Source organism: Adiantum capillus-veneris, chromosome 14, assembly GCF_014529385.1.
Source record: "Adiantum capillus-veneris isolate H3 chromosome 14, ASM1452938v2, whole genome shotgun sequence".
In the NCBI taxonomy this organism is placed as follows: Eukaryota; Viridiplantae; Streptophyta; class Polypodiopsida; order Polypodiales; family Pteridaceae; genus Adiantum; species Adiantum capillus-veneris.
The window spans coordinates 137,256,901-137,269,121 of NC_140944.1; the positions used below are offsets into that span (position 1 = coordinate 137,256,901).

A 12,221-nucleotide genomic window follows, 5' to 3' on the forward strand; every position below is an offset into this window, starting at 1 on the left:
GTATATGCTTATAACGCATTGTTGTTCCGGTTTCCGAGTGAGTTGAGTAAGAAGACATTTCAGATGTTGAATATGAAAAAGTGTCTGAGACTTCTTCAAGAATAGTGTGCAAGGAATTGCCTTGATTCACGCTTTCTTCGGTGGACACTCTATTGGAGGTTTCTCCGAGTATGCCCTGATTTCCTAGTACACGACCAGATCTAAGGTTCATATAGACTTATGAAGCCCTAGTTAGAGTACTTACCTTTGGATTGACTTGTTGTCAATGAGTCCACTTGATTTGATTGCAACTTTGTGTCAAGTTACCGATTCCTCGTCTGCAACCTGATTCCTGTACAAATTTGATCAAATTAGCTATTCTTCTATAAAGATAGTAGAGTTTTTGCTGACTGTCATGATTGGTCTATGTGTATCACTTCAAATCGAGCTATGGGAGTCAGCAATTGACTTTCAGACTTGACTTTGGCAAAAAATCAAAGGATTAATCTACAACTTGGAAACTGAGTGAACATGTACCAATTTGAATCCGATTGAACCCAAAATTGCATGGTGGCTTTGTATTATGTTGGTCTAACACTGTACAAGTGCAAAAGTCAAAATTGGTGTCCCTGGATAGCAGTAGTAAATAATCACGATTATTTACTTTTGCTAGTTTTTTGCACTTTTTGGCTTGTTTTGGTAACTATACAACCTGTTAAAGTCCCAGGACAAGTTTCAACAAGTTTGGACAAATTCTGTTCAAGTTTATAAATTGTTTTGTGCCCGCAGACTCTGATTTCAAGAATCTGGCTTAAGTCTCACTTTTGTGATCAAATTTCACCAAAAAATATTTGTGGGGTCTACTTGATATGCTTGACCTTGTGGTATACTCAAATTTGCAAATTTGTCAATTTTTGTAGCAGATGTAAGTAATCGCGATTATTTACTCCAGTTATATTTTTGCAAATTTTTGTCCCAACTTTGACACAAATCTGTTAAGCACCTCAAGTTAAGGTCTCTAGCCAAGTTTCAACAAGTTTGGACAAGTTTTGGTCAAATGGTCATCAATTTTCTGTCCGCAGACTATGTTCGCAAACTAACTTTGCAAATTTGGTCACAATTTTCAATCCAATGATCCAAATCTTACCAAATTTGGTTTGTAGGCTTATTACAACATGGTAAAACTAGTGGTATGCCAACTTGGTCAAAAAAGTTGAAAAGTGGGGCAGATGTAAATAATCACGATTATTTACATCTGACAACTTTTTGCATCTTTTTGGTCAGCTGAGCATGTACACATGTTTATCACATCAATATAAGCCTATGAATCAAATTTCAACAAGTTTGGACAAATTTTTTTCCAATTTACACTAAAGATTCAGAAAGTTAGTACAAACTTTAGTTTTTACCCACAATTTGGTGATCCAAATCTTTTGTGCTTTTACAAAAGTTGTTTGTACACATGTAATGAGTCAATGGTATGAACCTTGGTCAAATCTGAGCTGAAAGTTAATAATCGCGATTATTAACTTCAAGCTTGAAATGAACCAATTTTTGTAATTTTTCAATGGACAGTCGTTTTATGGTCTATTTTAAGCCTATGAATCAAGTCAAAACTTAATTTGGCCTAAAATATCAAGAAAAAGTAAATAATTTGAGTTTTGTCCAACTATTGAAATTTTTACCTCGGAGTGTCCTTGAGCTTACCCATTGGTTCATACAACTTTTAAGCTTATTCTCCAGTCGGATTCAGTGGTTTGGAGTCTTTTTGTGCTATTTCTAGCCGTAGACCTGAAATTCTGCAACTTCCAATAACAACTCACAATGATTCTTTCAGAGAGAGCAATGTTCTGAAATCCACCTCGGATCCTACTTACCCTACTCCTAAATTCTCATGCAATGGGGTTGTGGAAAGTGTCCACAAACACTTGTTTTCTTGTCTTTTATGGTTTTTTGAGCATTGATCTTAAGACTTGTCTCGTCTATCAATCATCCTGATAATCCTAATCTATAACTACAATCCTACAATCCTAAAGGAACTCAGCAAGTACTATTACTTCCAAGCTACCTTTACACAACAAAAGACAACAATCTTAGGCTATGCGGTTTCTAAAAGAAAGTTTTGAACTCTAAGCGATCCTAGAGGAAGTTAAAGGATAACTCCACAAGACGCTCGTGTTTTTTCCTAGTTTAGGTCTCTTTGATCCCCGACAGCGGCGCCAAATGTGGGACAAGTGTCTAACCTCACCATCCTATCTTATTGCAGTATTAGCGAGAACCACAAGTAAATTGTCAATCCATGGGACGAAGGTGACTCGACTAGTGCATAGAGGCTACAAGAGATTGTCAGTCTCTCGAAAAACAAGTAACAACTCGCATCTAACTCAAGCTACACTCAAGTGACTGAAATCACCAAAAGCCAATCGCTCATCGGCAAACAAATCACATCCGTCACAGCATCAAATTATGACATCCAAACATAATGGAACTTCTAGAACATGTTTATAAGACCTAAGCACACATGCCTATGGTCACAAATCCCACTTTAGGTCAAGTTCCAAAATCGCGATTAATAACAACAATGGATTTTTGACCTAGTTGTTTCCAACCCAGAATGCATCTAAATGCTTAGCAATGATGCCCCAATACCCCGCCTATGCTTAGTTTTTGATTTGAAAATGTAAATTCCTAGTTATGATGAAATTTGGCCGCGGGCCGATGACACCAAAAGTTACGAAATACCGTGATGTGTTTACGTCAATGCGTAGAGTTCTTACCTGCGGTTGCAATGCAACAAACAAGACTGCAATGTGACAATCGGGAAGGGAGTAGGAAGCGCGAGAAGGAGAGGAGTGAGCGCCGTTAGCTCACAATGTGTATTTCATTATCCAAAACTGGCTTTTATACTTTAGCCAAGGTTTCTGGTGGTCAAAACTAATAATTTGGGAGTTCTACCAAAGATGGGTAATGACAGGTTGATACAATCTGGAAGCTTGTAGCCCCGGCTCATCAATTACAAGGTTTATCCGAAAAAATAGGAGTTACAATATTCTCGATTTATCAAAATATAAGTGTTCACAATGAGAACTCCAAAAAATGATTTTCATGGTATCTGTGTTAGCTTGCTGCTAACAAACACCAATGTACAGTGTCTTATATGCCTCAACAAAATGGTGTTGTTGAGAGGAAAAACAGGTCACTTACAGAAATGGCCCAATGTATGGTCAAAAGTCAAGCTTTGCCACATTCGTTTTGGCTCGAGGCCATCATGTGTGCCACTTATGTACTAAACAGGTGTCCTACAAAAGCTTTGCAGTATATGACCTCTATTTGAAGCATGGCATGATAAATAGCCTTCTATTGAGTACATGTGTGTTTTTGGCTGTTTGGCATATGTTTTGGTGCCACAAACACAACGCAAAAAATTGGATGATAATGATGTCAAATGTATTTTTTTGGTTATAGTGCTGAAAGCAAACGTTATAGGTTGTATCATCCAAAAATAAATCATATTCTGGTTTCAGGGATGTTGTGTTTGTGAAAGATTTTATTTTATCCCTTGCTGTCATGTACTAGATACAATTAATGTAAGCTCACAGGACATTTATGACACTTTATTGCCTCTTTTCAGTGCTGAAAGTTTGAATGTAAATTCCAATGAGGCAAATGTACAACCCATGGGGTTTCTAAAAATGTTACAAATAAGCCTATTACTGATATAGATATATATGATGTACTTGATGAGGAAAGGGCTGAGAATGAGCAGACTAGAGGTATGCCAAAATGGCTGGTGCATACATTGCGTGATAGTAAATTGGATGCACCTTTTTCTAGTCATACTCATTCAGGATCTGGCCATGCATCTTATGCATAAGTTGTTATGCTTTGGCTGTGTCTAGCTTACATGATGTTGAGGAACCTCCGTCTTTTGATGAAGCACAAAATTCAAAAAATTGGATTGCTGCCATGCAATCAAAATATGATGCACTTATAGAAAATGACACATGGACTTTATGTGATTTTCCTCTTGGAAAAAAGGCCATTGGTACAAAGTGGGTTTACAAGTTGAAACGCAAGCCGGATGATGAGATTGATCTCTATAAGGATCGACTTGTTGCAATGGGTTATGCACATAAAAAAGGCATAGATTATGAAGAGACTTATGCTCCCACTTGTCATATAACTACTGTGTGTTTTCTATGTGCATTGGAAGCTCATTTTGGTTGGTATGTACATCAATCACACTTTGATTTCGCTTTCGTGAATAGTGACATATTTGAGGAAGTTTATGTAACGCATCATCACGGTTTTGTCAAGAAAGGACAAAAGGATAAACTGCACAAATGTAGCAAAGCTTTGTATGGGTTGAAGCAATCTCTCGTGCTTGGTATGAGAAGGCTGACGCTCATTTGGTCAAATGAGACTTTTGTAACAGTCCAACAAAAAGCACATTGTATGTAAAGCGTGAGGGTGATGTACTTCTCATTGTGGTTCCTGTACGTGGATGATTTGCTGATCACTGGACCAAATGAGAGGCATATTTTGGAATTTAATGCTGATTTCAATGATACTTTCAAGATGAAAGATTTGGGGATGTTGCATCATTACTTGGGTATACAGTTTAAGCAGTGTGATGGTGGTATTGCCTTGTGTCAGACAAGCTACATAAAGACATTGCTATGTAAGTTTTGACTTGAGCATTGCAAACCTATTGCCACTCCCATGGAAACAGGTTTGAAATTGAGTCTTCATGATGCTGATGATCCTGCAGATGCCACTCTTTACCAAAATGCTGTTGGATGCCTCATTTATGTATGCAACACGAGGCCAAAAATTCAGTTTCCAGTCTCACTGGTCAATAGATTTATGCATAGCACATGGTCTAAGCATTGGCAGGCTGTCAAGAGGATTTCCGACTACTTGAGAGAAACTTTACATCTTGGCTTGTTTTATCCCAAGGGGAGATCATTACGCCAGACTTACATGCTTTTTCGGACTCAGATTGGGATGGTTGTTTTGACACACAAGTGTCCACAAGGGGTTTTTGCTTCATGCTTGGCAGCTCATGCATATCATGGTTGAGTAAGAAGAAACCTATTGTGGCCAGTTGTAAGGCTGAGTACAAGGCAGTCTTCACAGCTATGGTTGAGTGTGTATGTCTCAGACGCCTTATGGATGAATTGCATGTTGGACAGGACACTGCCAACACTATCTACACTAACAGTCAGAGTGCATTGGTAGTTGCAAGGAACCCAATTTTTTATGCTTGAACAAAGCACATTGAGGGACATTACCACTATGTTAGGGAGAGTCTCTCCGCAGGAGAGATCAGCTTGGCTTATGTGCCAACACAAGACAACCTTGCAAATCTTTTTACAAAGACATTATCTCGTGAGAAGTTCAAAGCTTTCTGCCCTTTGTGGATTGATCATGTCCTCAGGGAATGAAACTTCCCTTTACTCCATGTCGTTCACGGCATCACTCTAGGGGGAATTTGTTACCATATACATGTGGTAGTGATGTGTGTGAACACACTTAGGACCGGTGAGGCATTTTTTTCCCTCACTAGAAGGTTTTCCCCCCTTGCATTGTATATATGCCCATCACTCTAGGGCTAGTGATCTTTCCATTCCAAGGCTAAGTAATACACTCTCTATTGTGTGCCTTGAGCTTCCTTTGTCTTTTCCAAGCTGTGTGTGTTTTCCTGCAACCCTAATTCCAACATGCTCAACGTCTAGCTACGCATATGGTTTGGTTTTATTCCTTTCTGAATATGCTTTGATTACAATTTTGCAATAGGGTGTATAAGGCAGAATGCTTTCATCCATTTCTCTATTCAGACACATGACAAGGTCATGGAGGAGCAAATAAATTTAGGACAGTCATGCCTCAACTACACTACTGCATACTACAATTATAAACCAAGGGCATATGCCCATGAGAGAGAAGGGGGATCGGGGGTTTAAGGTGATCCAACAGACCTCAAAGGTCTATCCAACAAGTCTTTGTGTGTGTGTGTGTGTGTGTGTGTGTGTGTGTGTGTGTGTGTGTGTGTGAGAGAGAGAGAGAGAGAGAGAGAGAGAGAGAGAGAGAGAGAGAGAGAGAGAGAGAGTAAGGGTCAAGATGCCGTTCTTGAGACTCTCGAGGGCTGTACCTTTAAGAAACTATTCATAAACGTGCTTAAGGTAATAAAATGACCCTTTTTCCTTCAAAAACTTACGGGTTTTTCTCTATACCAATTAGAAAACCCCCTTCTATTCATATAATCCTAATAAAACTTTTAAATTATAATCCTTCTATCATTTGGGTTCACGTGGTAGCTTACATGGCTAAGAGGTGATACTCTTGAGTTGACCCTCAAGGGTTTTGTGACATGTAGTGAGATTGAATGTTGTTGGGATTGCAAGTGGCCACTAATGCTGGCCCCTTTTGTTAAGGATAAGCCCACCCAACCAAGCTTGTTTTAAAACCAATCCATAGAAGTAACTATAAAGTTTAGCGTGGTTATTCTGATGCAGCTACAAATGGGAGCACAAAGGGCCCGGCGTGAGAGAGCCAAATTGCCAATCCACCATTATCCACGACATGGGGAGAGAGAGAGAGAGAGAGAGAGAGAGAGAGAGAGAGAGAGAGAGAGAGACATGAGCAGGGCGTCTCCATCACCAGTGCCTTCTCATGTGAGCGGCGTGTACCATGTACCGTGTACCATGCAATTCTCTTTCTGTCTCTCTCTCTCTCTCTCTATCTATCTATCTAAGGCGTGGACACTCTCCCGTGTACCCAGGTGAGCTATGTGTACGTACTGTGTGTGTACCACCACGCGGACCTGCAATTCTCTTTTCATAGACACACTCCTTTGTACCCTCGTATGTTCTTGGCAAGTTGACAGATCCATGAACGTAGCGTTATATTGTTGGAGCTAAAGAGCGCGCGTACGTGTTTGTGAGGTTGCAGTTCAAGTCACGTGAAGCTAGGCCTGCTCTTCTGGCCGATGGCGTCAGCCTCTTTCCATCCTCCATGTCCTCACCTCTCTCTCACCCGTGCTGCACGCTCTCTCTCTTTCTCTCTATAGCGACGGGTCATAAAAGTTGGGTGCAGGGAGGGGAAGGTACAGGCTCGAGTGCGAGCCATAGTACTCGACAGGGGCCTGTAATGTAGAAGGGTGTGAGCTCAAGAGGGCACGGGGCTCTGAGGGATTTTGAGTCATCAACGAGGTAGCGACGGAGATGCAGTCCGGGGTCTTGCAACGGGGGCACTTCATTATATACAAGTTGGAGTTGAGGATGATGTGGTTCATGGCAATGTCTAGCTGAGGGAAGAGTGGCAGGCGGAGCTGAGGATGATGTGGTTCATGGCAACGTCCAGTTGAGGGAAGAGCGACAGGCCTTTGCTGAGATAGCTCTCTCGCACCAATAGAAGCATTTGTAGTGCGCGCATGTGTGTGTGTGTGTGTGTGTGTGTGTGTGTGTTTGAGAGAGAGAGAGAGAGAGAGAGAGAGAGAGAGAGAAAGAATGAAAAGTTATATTAACATCTTCTTAGAGAGAGAGAGAGAGAAAGAAATGAAAAGCTATATTAAGATCTTCTTGGGGGATGGGAGAGAGAGAGAGAGAGAGAGAGAGAGAGAGAGAGAGAGAGAGAGAATGAAATGAAATGTTATGTTATTTATGGCAGCTGTAGTCACATGCAAATTGAAGCGAGTGCTTTTGATAGTTATCGAGGTGTTGGTGAAGCAAGGTGACTTTATGAAATGTTTCAGTTTATTCAATGAGATGTTCTATCAACAACCTACACTTAACATTCTCTTTCTTATTGTAGGGAGCAAGTGCGCAAGCCAAGGCAAGTGAGGCGGCAATAGTCGAGGTGTGCGTAAAGTAGCTCAACCAGGTAACTTTTTAAAAATTAGGTTTGATTTTTTATTTTAAATCCATTTCAATTATTTAATTTGTTCATTTGATTATTGATTTTATTCAATCATTTAAACATTTAATTTAAATTTAAATTAATTTAAAGATACACTCACACACACATAGAAAAAAAAAGATCAAAAGCAATGAAAAAAAAGGGGGGGAAGAGAGAGAGAGAGAGAGAGAGAGAGAGAGAGAGAGAGAGAGAGAGATGAAATGTTATCATAATGTCTTTCTATTGCCAAAATAACCTGTAAGAGAGAGAGAGAGAGAGAGAGAGAGAGAGAGAGAGAGCAATGACATGAACTGCTATTTGTAAAGATACACACACACACACGCACATAGAAAGAAGATTATTCAATTTATTCATTCTCTTAAATTAAATCTAAAGATACACTGACACACACATAGAAAGAAAAAAAAAGACCAAAAACAATGAAAAAAGGGGGGAGAGAGAGAGAGAGAGAGAGAGAGAGAGAGAGAGAGAGAGAGAGAGAGAGAGATGAAATGTTATTGTAATGTCTTCATCGTGCCAAAATAACCTCTGTGTGTGTGTGTGTGTGTGTGTGTGTGTGTGTGTGTGAGAGAGAGAGAGAGAGAGAGAGAGAGAGAGAGAGAGAGAGAGGCTATGGTAAATTAACCTAATTCAAAAAGATACACACACACACACACACACACACACACACACACACACACACAAAGATGACAATATTGAAATGAAATGTTATGGCGATGTGCTCAAAAGAGTAGATCCATGTGACCATAAAGATACACACACACACACACACACACACACACACACACAAAGATGACAATATTGAAATGAAATGTTATGGCGCTGTGCTCAAAAGAGTAGATCCATGTGACCATAAAGATACACACACACACACACACACACACACACACACACACACACACATAGACACACAACATAAAGATGACAATGAAATGAAATGTTATGGTGATGTGCTCAAAAGAGTAGATCCATATGATCATAAAGATAGGTAGACAGAGGGAGATGACAATGAATCAAAATGTTGTGATGATGTGCTCAAAAGAGTAGATCCATGTGACCACACACACACACACACACACACACACACACACACACACACATAGAGAGAGAGAGAGAGAGAGAGAGAGAGAGAGAGAGAGAGAGAGAGAGAGAGAGTTAAATGTGAGTGAGACAAGATGAAATATTGGGGAGAGAGAGAGGGGGGTAATATTAAAATGGTATGTTAACTTACTCAAAAGGGTCAAATGGCCTATGAGACTAGAGAGAGAGAGAGAGAGAGAGAGAGAGAGAGAGAGGGAGAGAGAGAGTTGATAGTGAATTGAAATGATATATTGGCTTTCTCATGAAACCAAAATATTGGGTCCATACATGTTCACACACACACACACACACACACACACACACATGGAGAGAGATAGATAGATAGTTCTATTATCGTCCTCGGAGGTCAAATATGACCTATGGGACCAAATGAACATGTCACATGGTGTGAGTGGAGGTCATAAGTGACTCTCGATGCTCAAAAATGGCTGAAATGAGCGTCGCAATAGAGAGTCCACATCATGGTTGGGAGAGGAAGGTATGTAGGGAGATCTCATGGCTGAATATATGGCAAAAAGAGGACCTAATGTGGTCAAAAGCTGAGCACTCAAGTAGTGTGTGGTACTCACTCTCTCGCACTTGACGAGGGCATAAGGTGCAAAGTCGATGAGACTCCTCGCTAGTGCCCCAACGTCCTGTCTCGCAGCGAAGAGAATGGGAGCTAAGACGAATGGATGCAATGGTGCAGATCACACTCAACGGGATGGGCTCAAGGATGTACGGATGGGTTCGGTTACCTCATTCAGAGAAGAAGAGAGATTTGTAGTTTGGGGCAACGTGTGTGGTGTAATGGCTGAAGCGAGAACCTCCGGATTTCTCCCAAGCCGTGATACATTGGCGTTGTAAGAAGGCCTCATTAACTTGGGGGTCGATCGATGCATCCTTGACCAAGTGACATGCATCCCATCTTCCAAACCATTTCTTGATGTCAAGCATCCACCCTGAACTTTGTATATTACTCTTGCATGTCTTTTGGACCTTTTAACTTGCTTTGTATGCGATTCTAGGAAGTCGATCCAAAGGGCTACGTTGTGTCTTAAGCATGTACTCCACAACCCTTTGCATGTCCAAGACCTCAATGGGAAGCAATCCGGACTCAAGAAGTAAGAGCATTATAGGGTGTTTGTGTCTTGACTTGGAGAAAGTTGGTGAGAAAATGCTTTTGGATATTCTCAAACTCTTTCCAAGTAGACTTCCCGATGCTTCCACCCCACACCTCCACTCCATAAAGAAGCACCGATGTCACCAATGTGTCAAAGAGGTACTTTTTCAGAGCCCAACACTTGATCTCTCCAGCATTGCACATGTTCTCAAATGCATAATAAACCCTGTTTCCGGCTTCCAAGCGACACATTGCACAATCCTTCCATTTATGATTGGATGGAACCTCAAGGCCAAGGTACTTGAAGTGATCTACCAATTCAAGTTGCTCATTGTTGTATACAATGCATGGATTCTCGTCATTGAGGGTCTTTACAAGCATAACCTCGGTTTTAGATCCATTCATGATCAGCCCGCTATGTAGGCAAAAGTGTTCCAAGACACTCATAAGCTTTTGTGCATCTTCTAAGGTATGTCCAAGAGCACTACATCATCGGCATAAAGCAAAAGCATGGTCATCGCATTTCCGATCTTAACCTCTTCTATGCCTTCTTGCTCCATAAATCAAGAACCGTGCATTCCAATTCATCAAATGAGTAGCCCAAAGAGGGTTGGGGAAAGTGGGCATCCTTGTTTGACACCAATGGTGCTTGCAAAAAATTCTGAAATTCCATCTCCTATACGTAATCAACATATCACTTTTTGGTAGATGCGAAAGACTGCATGCATAAAGTCTCTCGACACTTGAAGGCTTTGCATACGTCTGCAAAGATTTCCTTGCGGTAAAAATCTTTCTTGAAATCCACAAAGCAACAATACAACTTTTTCCCTTCAATCGAGACGCTTCCATAAGAACTCGAAGAGTGACAAGGTGATCAATAATGCTATGATGCTTTCAAAAACCTGCTTGGCCAAGCGCACGTTTGCCATTTTCTTCAGCCCATTTACTTATCTTCATCTCCATGATACATCCGAATAACTTTGCCATCAAAGAACCAATCATTATAGTGCGATAGTTGTTCACATTGTTTACATCTCCTCCTTTGTGCAAAGGTTTGATCCAATTTGCACTCCAATTATGAGGCATGCCATGCTGAAGTGCAAGGTTAAACATATCATATATCCAATATCATGTTTTCTTGCTTGTCCATTTAATCATTTTAGCCTTGACACCTTGAAGGTCCCCTGCCTTGCGAGTAGCAAGTTTCTTAAGCGCGCAGCATACATCTTCAATGGTAAATAAGGGAGACATAAATGGAAGGGAGCTACAACACTCCATCTTATCAACATTGGGTTTCTCATAGAGGTTCTTGCAATGAATATACATATCCTCAAGAGTCAAGTCACCAAAGCTCTCAACGTGCTTGCCTTTTAGATTTTGCCAAAACTTGCCACATGCATGTGCTTTCTCTTGCGCTAAAAGAAGTTTCTTTTTGACTTCCCACCTTCTCCTCTTCTTTTGAACAAGTGCTTTGTATGTGTGTGAACATTCCAAGTAAACTTCCTTGTTTTTGCTTGCATCCAATCTTAGCAAGTGTTTTTGGGCTTGACTACATTCCATGTCAAACCATTTCTTCTTGGTGCTACCCTTCTTAGACCTTTTGCAAGACATGTGTTTCACCGAAAAGCATTCCTTCGTACGAGAGAAAATTATATCTTTGAAAACTTTCCACTTGCATTCTAATGTTGGGCTCTCTTGATGCTCTATCATGCTTAACATTTGGTCCATCATATTAGTATATATAAGTGCTCGTTTGAAGTCTAGACGTAGGTACAAATGATTCACATCATGATTGGAGGCTACATGCTTGGGCCGTTTACCACACTTGAGGTCATTACATAACATCCTATGATCCGATTCCGGATTCCATTCACCAAGTGTAAATCTTTGTATGCATTCTAGAGTGGCTTCCGAGAACAACATATAATTAATTACGCTATCACCATTGTGGTTTCTACATGTAAAGTCATTGGTGCCTTGCCATAGAGATACATCATTTGCAATGACAATTCCGGTACTATTGCACATATGTAGAAGTGACTTTCCATAGTGATCCAGTTCTTTTGCATCATTAGAACTTCGATTATACATGTATGAGTAATCCATTCTTATTGAGACA

General features: G+C 40.5%; 1 protein-coding gene across 1 annotated transcript in view; it reads right to left on the reverse strand.

Moving 5' to 3' along the window:
• Window positions 1-247: 247 nt before the first annotated feature.
• Window positions 248-12,221, reverse strand: part of LOC147443214 (uncharacterized) — a 34,611-nt gene continuing 22,637 nt past the window's right edge. Inside the window, exon 6 of the mRNA XM_086529125.1 lies at window positions 248-331. Coding sequence (XP_086385251.1) covers window positions 263-331 — 69 coding nt within the window. The 3' untranslated portion in view covers window positions 248-262. The remainder of the gene's footprint in view (window positions 332-12,221) is intronic.